This window comes from Emydura macquarii, unplaced genomic scaffold, assembly GCF_026122565.2.
Source record: "Emydura macquarii macquarii isolate MOO-44397 ecotype Brisbane River unplaced genomic scaffold, CSIRO-AGI_Emac_v2 contig_1348, whole genome shotgun sequence".
NCBI classification, from domain to species: domain Eukaryota; kingdom Metazoa; phylum Chordata; order Testudines; family Chelidae; genus Emydura; species Emydura macquarii.
The window spans coordinates 7,009,504-7,022,995 of NW_027131485.1; the positions used below are offsets into that span (position 1 = coordinate 7,009,504).

At 44.8% G+C, this 13,492-nt stretch overlaps 1 protein-coding gene across 2 annotated transcripts in view; it reads left to right on the top strand.

Moving 5' to 3' along the window:
* The window catches only part of SYT17 (synaptotagmin 17), a 71,847-nt gene that overhangs the window by 37,649 nt on the left and 20,706 nt on the right, over positions 1-13,492 (top strand). Inside the window, exon 8 of one of the 2 annotated variants that reach the window (XM_067551499.1) lies at positions 5,551-5,686. The exons of the other annotated variant lie outside the window; for it this stretch is intronic. Coding sequence (XP_067407600.1) covers positions 5,551-5,585 — 35 coding nt within the window. The 3' untranslated portion in view covers positions 5,586-5,686. Of the gene's footprint in view, positions 1-5,550; positions 5,687-13,492 lie in introns of those variants that run through there. 2 annotated transcript variants of the gene reach the window in all.

Sequence of the window (13,492 nt, forward strand, 5' to 3'; positions counted from 1 at the left end):
ATTTTCTTCAGTTATGGAAACATGCAATGGAAATTGACATGTAGAAAAGTTTCTCAGAGCAGGGCTAGATAACATAGTGGTAGAAATGACTGCTCCTGGCCTATGCCGTGATTTACATGGTTGATAGCACTGGTGAAGATGCATTATTGCAGAAAAGCATTTAAGAAGTTTCCAAGTGCAGACACACCCTCGGAAACTGCAGCCTTCTCAGTAGTTGCACAGTAAGTGCAGCACAAGTAGTGCAGTGTGGGCTTCCATGTGCTACCTTTCAGCATCTCTTAACCCAGACTGGAGCATCTGCTTTTATGGGTTTTTTTATGGTAACAAAAGGAACGAAGAGCGTAGTTTTGGATTTTATGCCCCTTCAATCCTTGGCTTATTGGCTTAGACTGCCAGCAAAGGTATGTCTAGACTTCAGTAAAACTCCTGCCCCCCTGGCTTGTGTCAACTGCCTCGGGCTTGGGCTGTGGGGATGTAAAATTGTAGTGTAGATGTTTGGGCTCCAGCCCAGGCCCTGTGACTCTACAAGAAACCAGCCCAAGCCCGAATGTCTACACTGCAATTTTATAGCCCCATAAGCCCAAATCAACTGACCTGGTCAGCTGCCAGTGTTTCATTGCAATGTACACATACCCAAAGGTGCCTGTTGTGGTGATTTTGGCCTGGTCTACACTTTGAAGGTAGGTCGCTGGAATGCGGTTTCCATCAACCACATAATGTATGCGTCTTCACTGGTTGGTCAGCTCTGTTGATTTAAATCACAGGAAAATTCAACTTAATAAAACCACCTCCGCAAATGGCGTAGCACTGAAATTGAATTGTTTGGGTTGAATGAGCAGCAGTGTTGGCGGAGCGCAGCATAATTCGATGTTATTGGCCTCCATGAGTTATCCCACAATGCTCTGCTGTGACCGCTCTGCATGTTCGCACTCTGCTGCACTGCGGCTATGCACACAGGAAACAGCCCCTCCCATCAAGCCCTGGGAAATTTTGAAGTCCCATTTCCTGTTTTGTCAGCGTGGAGAGAGCTTGCCGGCAGAACTGATCATGGTGACTGCACGCCCCAAACGCCCTCCAGCCTGGAGCTGACCTGAGGTCTTGGATCTCATCGGTCTGTGGGGTGAAGAGTCTGTTCTGGCTCAGCTCCAAGCCAACAAAAGGAATTGAGATATTTACGAAAAGATATTGCGCAGCATGTTGGAAAAGGGGCACAGGAGGGACGTGCAGCAGTGCTGTGTTAAAATCAAAGAGCTGAGGCAGGTGAATCAGAAAACTCGAGAGGTGAGCAGTCTCATCACCAAAGACATGCCGCTTTTATGAGGAGTTCCATGCGATTCTCGGCAGTGACTCCACCACTGTACTGCCACGCAGAATAGATTCCTCAGGGGAATCCAGGATGAACGAGGAGGACTCTGTGGATGATGAGGAGGAGAACGGGCCAGGCAACTGGGGAATCCATTCTCCCTGAAAGCCAGGAGCTGTTTGTAACCCCAGAACAGCCCAGCTGGATGCAGGACTGCGTGAGCGACCGAAATGCCGGGGAAGGCACATCTGGTGAGTATGTACTGCAAATCTCATTTCTGTGGTTATCTCCCCAGTCCAACTTCTTGTCATAGTGGGGAAAAAAATGTGTGGTGGTGGTGATGGGCTTCCTTGTTGTTAATTCACCTAAACAAGGGGTTCTTCCCAGAAAAGAATGTTTATGTGCACAGTGATGCTCTGAGAATCCTCCATGGATATCTCCAGGAAACTTTCATTTAGGTTCTCTGTGATCCTTTGCAGAAGGTTTCTGGGGAGAGCAGCCTTATTTCTTCCATTGTGATAGGACACTTTCCCCCACCACTCTCTTATTAATTGTGCAGGCATCATCGCGGAACACAGCATAGCAGCATAAGGGCCAGACCTGTACCCAGATGCTTGCAGTAAATCCTCCCTTTCCACCTCTGTTACCCCAGGAGAATGATATCACTCATGGTCACCTAGGAAAGATGGTGCAAATTTGCAATACCCGCTCCATACACTCGGGTTTTTTTCCCTCTGCCATGGGAGGTTTTTTGGGGTACGTAAACCGCAAGTTACAAGACAGCTTGTGACTGTGATGGGTCTTAGAGGTTGCGAGATGGGTGCTCACATATGGTATTGCTGGGGGGAATCCTCCCCTCCCCCACCCCCCCCCTCTGTACCGCCTTTTTGAAACACCAAGTTTTGGGAGGGTTGGGGGCACACAATCCTGCTGGTTGGGGAACTATGGACTTATGCAGCATGCACTATGGGGATTTCTCTGAAATGGATGTACCAGCCCCTTACTTACCATGGTTAGAATGGTACTACGACCTCTGCAATAGGTAGAGATTGGTATGCGGGTCTGCTGTTCCCTTGGGAATATAAAGGGGAGTTATTTGTACATTGTAACATTGCTTTCCATCCATGGGGCCAGCTAACAATGGATACCTTGTGCTTTGCTTGCCTTTCAGTGGACAGCACGGCCTTCAGCTCAGCATCTACTACTCCCATTGATCGCTTGTCGCATATTAGAAGGCAAAAAAAAACAACTTGGGATGACATGTTCACCAAGATAACGAATGCCTCCACAGCTGCTGACACAGAGCTAAGAGCCTGGAGGATTTCATTATCAGAGAAAATGAACATGGACCTGGAGAACAGGAAGACAGCCCAAGAACGTGAGCATGCAACGCAGGATGAGATGCTGCGCATAATGAGGGATCAGTTGGACATGTTGAGGCGTTTGGTTGAGTTTCCAGAAGAGCACTGGCAGGATAGACTCCCTCTGCAGCCCCTGCAAAACTCTCAACTCACACACTCTTTCCTAGTCCCCACCCCCAAGCGACCTAGGAGGAGGTTGAGCAGGGTGCAGTATGTGCTTCACTCCATGCCGGGTGAGGGGAGCAGAAAGAGGCGTCCCAGCCTCTTTAAGAAATGGGAATATGTAGTTTGCTGTTTGCACAGTGAAATTTTGCTCTGTGTCCCCTCACAGCCCCATTACAATGCATGCAAAGTGTTGAAATAACTTCCTTTCCTTCTACTATTAATGACCAATAATAAAAATATACTGCTTTAAAGATCATTACTCTTTCTTTGTTGAGACCATGGGGATTAGCGCTAGGGCACCTAGCACAGTGCTGTAGTGCTGGGGGATGGGAAGGGAAGACAAAAGACAGATTTTTCAGAAACATTAGGTCTCACGGCAAAACTGATTTTTCAAGGCTTCCCAGAGGCGCAGTGCTCCATGGTTGGCTCTCAGCGTTGCACTGCTGTCTGGCTGCCCAAAATTGGCAGCCAACCTATCTGCCTCCACGACCCAACCCAATGGGAACTTCTCCCCATTTGTCTCACAGACATTATGGAGCACACAGCAGGCAGAAATAATTGCTGGGATGTTTTTGTCACTGAGGTCTAGCCTAGTTAGTAAACTGCGCCAGCGTGCCTCTAACTGTCCAAATGCACCTTCCACAACCATTCTGCACTTGATGAGCTTATTATTGAACCTCTCCTTCTTGCTGTCCAGGTACCCGGTGTATGGCTTCATCAGCCAGAGGAGCAATGGGTACGCAGGGTCTCCAAGGATCACTATTGGCATTTCAACTTCGCCAATATTTATTTTTTGGTCAGAGAAGAAAGTCCTTGCTTGCATCTTTTTGAATAGACCTGAGTTCCTAAAGATGCATGCGTCATGCACCTTTCCAGACCACCCCTCATTGATGTCGGTGAAGCATCCCTTGTGATCCACAACGGCCTGCAACACCATTGAGAAGTATCCCTTTTGATTAATGTACTCTGTGGCTAGATAGTCCAGTGCTAAGATATCGCCCCTCCCCACAGTTTGGGAATCCCATTGCGGAAAACCCATCCACTATGTCCTGCATGTTTCCCAAGGTGACTAACCTTCTTAGCAGAAGTCTGTTAATGGCCTGGCATATTTGCATCACAGCAGCTCCCACAGTGGATTTACCTACTCCAAATTGATTCCTAACTGACCAGTAGCAGTCTGGTGTTGCTAGCTTCCACAGAATGGTGGCCACTCGCTTCTCCACTGTCAGAGCAGGTCTCAAGTGAGTGTTCTTGTATTTCAGGGCTGGGGAAAGCTCTAAGAGGGTTCAAAGAAAGTGTCTTTTGCATACGAAAGTTCTGCAGCCACTGATCATCATCCCACACCTTCATAACGATGCAATCCCACCAGTCAGTGCTTGTTTCCTGGGACCAGAAGCAGCACCCCACTGACTGCAGATGGTGCCTGATAACCTGCAGCAAACGGGAATTGTTTCGTTCTGTGGCTTGTAGCAGGGCATCTGTGGCCCCTGTCTCGCCCTGGAAAATACTGCAAGATAAGATGTGAAGTGTTTGTGACACTCATAATGATAATGCAGAGCTGAGCGGGCTCCATACCTCTCTGGCAATGGCTTATGCGTGGCAGAGACTGAAGGGTTTAGAAAAATGGTGCAAAAAGATGTTCATCTGTTTGTTTGGGACAAGAAGGGTGGGGGAGGAGGTCATTGCATCATGGGAGAACGAAAACCTTCCCAAAAGCCTCTGTGGCTAGTTGCACCGTGGGTTAGCTACCCATGGTGCACTACTTTGATTGTCGACCCAAGCACAGCTAGTGGGGACGCAGACCCCAATGCTATGAGCGTGGTGTGATCATGCTCCTGCAACTTCTAAAATTTGGCGGATGAAGGTCGATTTAAAATAAATCGACTTCACTCCGCAGTGTAGACATGACCTTTGTGGTATGGACATCTGTTCCCTAAGAATTGAGCAGATACCACTGACTCATCTCATGTGGGCACTGAACAGCCAGTGGATGGTGGGAATTTTGGTCTCTGCTGACCTCAGTCAGATTTGAATTAGTAACCTAGATGTGAAAGGCTTCATCGCTCATTATTAATCCACTGAGCAGGCCACTCTCCCAATTGGCCTCGGTAGTATGGGTTTGCATGATATTTCTGTGGGCAAACAAGTTGTAGAAAAGAACAGTTGTATAAAGATCCTTTCTGCTGGTTATATTTTAATACATGCTTTAATTACCCAGAGGAGAAAATACCAAATTTAAAAATACACTCCCCCCACCAGATGTTGTTTTTAATGTTTTTACACGTTCCTTTCCACTTTTTAATGCCATGCTCAGAAGCATAAAGGCCAAATTCTGCTCTCATTTGCACTAGTGCAGTTTCACTGGGGTATCCAAGATCAGAATTCAACCCCAAGCATGGGAACTTCTGTATGTTACATTGACTTTGTGAATGGTGACAACACCTCTGCTAAAAATTATAATGCAAATAAAAAATGGGATTCAGTCCCAGATGTTATACTGGGCTAGATGGTAGCATTCATGCCACTGCTGTGTAGAGGGCAGTGTGGAGCCAAACTGTCCCCAGAGGAGCACATCTCAGGCAGGCACAATCTCTCCCAGCACCATTCCATAGGGGGTGCTTTCTGCCCCAGCCATTGGGATGCCATTGATTGCTTCCTCCATGGGCTTGACTCAATCTGCTCTTCACCGATCTTTCCCCCTTTTGGCTTTATGGTCTCCAGGAGGAGAAAGAAGGCGCAGTCCCTACACTCCTTAGAGTTGAGGGCTCACAGGTGCTGCCACTATAGGCGGCCTCTTCTGCAACCTTTAGAGATGGTGACATTTGAGGTGCCCCAATCTTGCAGCCAAGCAAAGGCCATGAGCAGAGTTTATGCTTCCATGAGTTGAAGAAAACGAGGAAAGGATTTATTTTCTTTTTTGTAATGTTCCAACAATGTTTGCCAGCCATTAAAAAGAGAATCTGCACCCGAAAGAAAATATTATTGTGCAGCTTTGTATTTCTTACATGGCAGAAACAGATGTCACATCAGTGAAAAAAGCTGAAATTCAATCCAGTAGCTTGTTTCCAAACATTTCATAACAAAAGTGATGTTGATCAGCATTTTAAGTCTTCCAGAGGGGTAGCTGTGTTAGTCTGTATACAGCAAAAACAATGCGAGTCCTGTAGCACCTTAAAGACTAACAAATTTCTGCAGGCATAAGCTTTTGTGGACTGCAACCCACTTTGTCAGATGCCCACAGAAATTTATTAGTCTTTAAGGTGCTACAGGACTCTTGTCTTTATTTTAAATCTTGCCCTTCTTGCACAGAAATTTCCTCAGTGAAAAGGCTATATTTAATCACGGCTTTACATGCATGCCATCTTGAATGTTCCCTTTCATGTGTAATGATTAATTTGTTCCTGGAATCTTCAATCAGGTGATCTCTTTCTGCAGGAGTGAAATACTCCTTACGTCCAGAATACAGCTTTCTGTGATCAGGAACAAGGAATGAAATACAGCACAATACATTAGCGCAGACAAAGTTGGCTTGAGATGGTTGGATGCCTGACCTTATATTATGGATAAATATTTTTTTAAATGTGTCCCTCAGAAGCTAACTGGTTCATAAATATAAACTGTAATATGTTGTTACACAGCAGTCAGATTTAACTGATATGATTTGAAATGATCGTATCACAGGGTTGTTTGTACCAGAGGGCACAAAATAGTCATTGTTGAAATCACTGACCTGTGACTATCTACTAGATCATCAAAACATAGTACTCTGCAAAATCGATAGGGCCACATTCTGACAACCTTGTCATGTTGAGTAGTATTTCACTCTGAGTAGCCCTATTACTCTTGATACTACTTATACTGCAGTAATGCCTAGAGATTCCAGCCAAGATCAGAATCCCATTGTGCTATATGAACCCATGGTGAGAGATGGCATCTGCCCTGGGGAGCTTACAGTCTATATAGATGAGACAGACAAAGGTTAGTAGGGGACGCAGAGGTACAGAGGGTGAACTGACTTGCCCAAGGTCACACCACAGGTCAATTACGGAACCAGCATTAGAACCTGGTCTCGTGCCCTATACATAAGACTATGCTGCCTTTCTATTGTCCTACTCAGTGCTAGCAAGGGGTATAAAAACCTGGCCTGTTATGAAGAGTGATGAAGATCTATGTAGTTGGTGCTAATTCAGAAGTGACACACTATTTGACTTAGGATGTACCTACCCTGGTGCTGGAAGGTGAAATAGACATACCTATGCTAGCTTTGATTGAGCTAGCATGCTAAAATTAGCAGCAGAGCTGTGGCTGCATGGGTGGCAGGACAAGGTAGCCCCCCCAGTACAATCCCATCTGAAACCCTAGGTACATACTTGAGGTGGCTAGCCCTTCTCACCACCCATGCAGCTGTGGACTTTTGCATGTGTTTTTCTTGAGTACGTTTATTTAAACTGCATGGTTTTTAGTGTACTATGGTGGGTTGACTTGCATTGTAGCACCCTATTTCTGACTGATGGTTTATGGCAGGTTGAGGCATATGCTCCCACTGAGGAAGCCACAGATGCTAATGAAGATGAATTTTATCAGCGGCTAGCAGCAGTGATGCAATCTGTTCCACTGCACGACAAACTTACTGTACTCGTAGATATGAATGCCGCACCAAGTTGTCCTAGAAATGGCTTCAGAAGTATTCTTTGGTCATTTTGCTCTGGAACAGTAAATGACAACTCTTTGGGATTGCTCTCCTTTTGTGCTTCTCACAACATTACCATCACTGGTAGTTGGTTCAGGCTCTTAGATATCTGTCAGAAACCTGGATATCCAATGATGGGTGGACAAGCAAGGGACTGCACCATATATTGGTCGGAATTGTAGTATACGATCATACTGGCGCTACAGAGGTGCATAAGCCCTGGCAAATATCGAACAGCATCTCTTTGTTGCTAAAATGGCAATTATGCCTCTATTTTAACATAAAAGTATGCCCCTCACGTTACGTAAAGCACAGCACATCTGTGAAAATTCAGTACTTGCTAATAAGTAGTCTGTCACAGTGGAAAAACAAATTAGACACACTTGGTGCTGTCCCTGATGACATAGAATTAGCTTGGACAGTCATAAGCACAATTATCTGAAAAGCAATAGATGCCATCCCAAAATTGAAATGCTACAAGCGACGCTTCCAGCTGTACAGTGGGACATTTGAAATATTGCAAAAGAAATAGACAGTGCCATGATGACACTGATCATAAACATTTACAAGGTATTTTTCGAGTGTGAGCAAAAGTGACTCCTGAAGCTTACTTTGAGAACTTGACAAACTAAAACACTAGGGCCCAGACCCACGAAGATATTTAGGCTCCTAACTTCCATTAGATGCATTTTTGGGTGCTGCATTTGAAAGTCAGTCAAAACTTCTGAAAATGTTGGCTGTAGTTTGTAAAGTGCTTTGGCTTAAAAGATGCTATATGCATAGCAGCTGTGGATACTACAAATAAATTCCAATCTCTTTCAATATTCTTATAACTAAAAGATAGTGCATCAGTAGCTAGTGGAGAATTTTTTATTTTATTTTGGTGCATCAAACATATTGTCTAGGCGGTGTGCATCTATATACAAAGTGCAGTAGAAATGCATTGCATTTTTGTTATCTTAGCCTTTTGTGCACTTGATAGACATCCCTCAGTGCTGTCAGCTGGTTAATTATTGCACACGAACCATGGATTGGTTCTGTGCAAACAAACGCAGCAGCCATTAAAGAATGTTATGTTCACCTCACCATGCTGCATATATCTGTGAACGCTCATGTTAATTGTCATGTGTGTCTTACTAAAGGAAAGATGTAATTTGACGTGGACACCGGTTTCCAGCGGTTAATTTCAAGTGTAGTCATAGGATCATTGCCTGCCAAGTACATAGGCAAGCAAAAAGGGACCTTTAAACCCTAGAGAGATTAATACCTCCAAGTGCAATGTGGTACACTCTTGTGGATGACATTGTTGAGGCTGTAAAGATACCTGTTCTCCTCAGTCCAGAGCAATGCTGAAACTTGCTGGGTTATACTCTTTAATCTGTGTTTTGCAGAAAGAGACTTTATCATAAAGAGAAAAGAAGGTTCTTAGAATCCAAGAAATGTGGTCGTTCACGTCTGTAAACTGTTGCTGTCGGTGATGGATGCTGTCGATGATGGTTTTAGGCACCATTTTGTGACACAGAATACATATCACTAATGGCTAGTCAAGCATAATTGTGAAGTAGTGTAACCTGTCACTATCCTGCATCTTAGAGATGCCTTACTTTGCATGTGTTGTACTCTACACTCTGGATAGTAGGACTCTTGAATGAGGTAGAGACCTTTTTTTCTGTGTGGGGCATATTCACTGATGAGGCTTTACTTGATGTTGTTCTAGTTGAGTGAAAATGTGCTTAGCATGTTCAACCAGAAAGCAGGGTATTGAGCCAAATACCCTGCTGGTGTAAGCAGGAGCAATGCATTAACATTAAGAGAGTTGTGCTTACTTATGCTGATAATGGATATGGCCCTTCATCTAAAAATAAAGCTTGTAAATAGGTATGTGTCAAAACCAGAACCATTTATCTGAACCACATGGGTTCTGAAAAATGGGTCTGCACCCTCGATATTTTGCAAAACAAAACCACCATGTCACGAAGTTTTGTAAAAACTACTGCATCCATTTCCATTTGGCCCATCCGTGATTGAAATAAAGGTTGATATACAGGACCTGTGTTTAAGTTTTGGAAAGCAAAACCTGACTGAAAACCATCTTCAGACTTGTCCCTGCCTTATAGCAATCACAGTTAATGAAGCAGGCATTCTGCCTTCAGTACCTCTGGACATATTAGAGCAATGATTGTGATGTGTATTTGAATTGCAAAAAAATAAATCACATGATCGGGACACTACGTTTTCAGTGGTGGTGTTGTGATAAGGAGCCAAATCTTCAGATTTTTCAATTAGCTTCACATCTTGAAGCATGAAATTGGTCTCAGCTGCAGGCATGACCAAAGATGCACCTGAATTTTGAGCTGCCTGAATGTGTGGAAACTTGACCTTCAAACATCTAAGTAGATGAATGCCAACACCCCTTTAACTGCCAGTTTCTAGGAGTTGCAGACTGCATTCGGTCTAGCGCCAAAGTATGGCCCAGTTTTCAATGTGCATAGATCATGTCCCTGACTTAGCTTTCCTGTCAAAAATTTCTTCACCTATTTAGACACACAAGAGAGCTTCTTGCCAAACAAAATAAACACCACCGCTAACTATAAGAAAATCAAGCCATTTCCCTTTCAGGCTGGGAAATTAAAAAAACTGAGATTATTTCTATTTTAAAATACTTGCATGGCACTCTGATGCAGTGGAGATGGGAGCCATGTAAGTACCTAAATACAGAGAGGGATAGATACCTTGTTGCTAGGTAACCTCCACTGAAAGTTATAGTTCAATGCTGTCCCAGGGCACGCCTGCCCTGTAGTGCCCTCCGCATCCCCTGATCTAAAGTAGTGCCGCAGACACTCCCTGCTTGAGTTTCTTTTCTCTCAGGACCCCTTAAGGACTCCACAGAGTCCAAAAGAGTGTAAGACAAAATTCCCCCGCTGGGATTATACTTTATTAAGCACAAATAAACTTGACATGAAATCCTCTCAAACCTTGGCTCAGGGTTTGCACAGCCCTTCCCCTCCACTCCCTGGCCCCACCCCATCCCTGCGGTCTGTGGACTCGGGGAGCTCCTCTCCATTAAGAGAGACCCTGTCTCTGTGAGCACCTCCCCAGAACTGAGCTTTGAGGTATGTCCACATGGCAATAAAACAGCCATGGCTGGCCCGGGTCAGCTGGCTCAGGCTCGTGGGGCTCGTGCTGCGGGGCAGAAGATAGCAGTGTAGGCGTTTGGGGTTGGGCTGGAGCCTGGGCTTTGGAACCTTCCCTCTCCCTTGCGGGGTCCCAGAGCTCAGGCTCCGGCTATCGTTTACACTGCAATTTTAGAGACCTGCAGCCCAAGCCCCGTGAGCTGGAGCCAGCGGACACGGGCCAGCTGCAGGTGTGTTACTGCAGTGTAGACATAGCTGATGGCCTTTTATCAGGCCCAGGATTTCATTATTGAATTCCCTACCTCATTCCCCTTAAATTAGCTCATCACGGGTAGCCAGAGTCCAGTGGGGGTTGCTGTTTCTGAAACATCTTGGTTCCTTGTATCCATAGATTCTACATACGTGACTCTCAAAGGCTGAAGCTGATGCCCATTAAATCTATGTAGTTCTATCATAGGCAAAGAAAACTCCATTGATGTCAGTGGACTCACTTAGGATTTGCTCCCGTTTCATTGAGATCAGAACTTGACCTTTTGTGTCAGGATTTTTAAAATAACCTTAGCTCAGCATTTGTGAATTTGTGCATCATCCACCCTGTGACCCTGGATCTGGAGGTCTAACAAGAGCACACAATGTTGTCAGCACCGCCCATGTTCCTGGCAGATCATTCTTCCAGGTTCCTGAGGCTTCAGAATGTGATCCTAGTGATCTTGCTAATTGTAGGGAAAGGAAACAGTTTGGGAACCCTATGGTCCTTGGGGTGCAACGTTGGTAGTTGAGGGACATGTAAGCTATATTTGGGAGATGATCTTAACCCCTAACAGGAATTCATGGAGCGTTCCTGCTAGTTGAGAGTTTCTTTATTAAAATAATAGCGACTACTACTACTAATAATTATTAAATAAACCGAAACACTGCACAAAGCTGCAGGCAATGTATTTGTTCTAGTCTAACTAAATGTGTAAAAGGCAAGCTTTCCAAATCCATCTGGCCATGGGAAAGCAGATGAGGAGACAGAAGCTTGATGATGATGATTGGAGGTCAAACTAGATGGTCCCAATGGTCCTTTCTGTCCTTGGAATGTGTGAATAAACTCTGCCAGCCGCTCATATGGCAACGTTCATATGGCAATAGTGCAAAGTGAATTCATCCTAGACATCAAGACCAATTGAGTGATCCCGTGGTTCACATGAGCATGATAATTCAGTAGACTGAGCTCAGATATCATAGAAGCCCTAGGGTGCTGCACCCATATAGGAGACAGAGGATGGAAAATGTAATGGTTCCCCAGCAGGGGCTGAGATGCTGTTTGTCTTCTTTGCAATACACATTATCAATGCAGCACCCTCTCACACTCTGCTTCTAAGCAGGGGGTGGAGGCTGGAAACGGGGTCTGAACCCTTTCCCCCAAAAATCTGAGCTAAGATTTAATTATAAAGATAACCAAATTGGGGCTTTACTGTAAAGGATCTATCAGTATTAATAGAATACAAATCACCCTCCACGTTACATCTGATGCTCTTTGCAAATATTGATATTTAAAAGAAATCTACACATGCCAGGCGGATATATCCCTCTTCTGCCTCCTTTCCCTTTTCTCTGCACCTCTTTTAAGCATGGACTTCACTTCTCACATGCATAGCTAGGTGTAGCCAATTGTGCAAAACGAGTGTAATGGGTCTTTTTAAAGTGCATAGTTTGCTAGTAAATGATGCCTCCATGGAAACCTTTGTGTATATTGTTAATGAGCCAGGAAGTAATTTTTTTCCCTGCGTTTGTTAACAAACGTCCCTTGTCGACACCTTGGAAACCATAGAATCTGAATCTAATGAACAGTCTTTCCAAAATCCAGTTAGATCATGAGGTGCTTTTCATATGAAGATGTGACTATGCCTTGCATTGAGCTCTATAGTAATGATAGCCTTGTTTCTCTGGTGTAAAGTGTGTTCTGAGAAGGAATCATCTTAGTCTGCCCGCCCTTGTGGCATTGTATTATAGATAAGCGCTGAAATGATGGAGGTACAGCCAGAGTTTCCCATGACTCATCGTTCATGGCATAACTTGTTCCATGAAGACCATCTGGCATTCTAGCTAAGGGCGTTTTCTCAGGAGTCTTCTTTTTTAAATGTTATGGTATTTTACAGCTTTGCTCTGAGTGATGGCAGGTTGACAACACCTGGAAAGTGATGTCCTCTGTTCATTGGACTGTACTATGGACATTAGGAAAACGTTTTTCACTAGGAGGGTGGTGAAGCACTGGAATGGGTTACCTAGGGAGGTGGTGGAATCTCCATCTTTAGAGGTTTTTAAGCTGAGGCTTGACAAAGCCCTGGCTGGGATGATATAGCTGAGGTTAGTCCTGCTTTGAGCAGGGGGTTGGACTAGATGACCTCCTGAGGTCCCTTCCAACTCTAATAGTCTATGATTCTATGATTCTACTGTAGCACGGCAAGCTTTCCAACTGATTTGCCTGACTCCTGTACGGTACCAATACAGCAGCAGCCCACCAAATGGCTCTCCGGTAGTGTTGACTTCCAGCCACAACTGTCCTAGAGAGTTGAAGTAGTGACCTAAAGAAGGAAGAATCTGTATCTTGTTACCAGCCTCTGAGAAGCTGTCCTGTTTAAGCCAGTCTTTGAATGAATTAGCAGCACTGGCACTCTTCTCCAGCTGGCAATCGGCAATCCGGTAGAGAAGAGCAGAAAGTAACGTAGGCGTGTTTTCTTGGCTAGTGTGGAGCAGGTGATCCAGTCAGAATTTTGTTTCCCTGGAAGTTCTGGCCTGGCATCGATGGGCCCAGTCCTACAGGGGTGCCATCGACTTAAATGGGAGTTATACC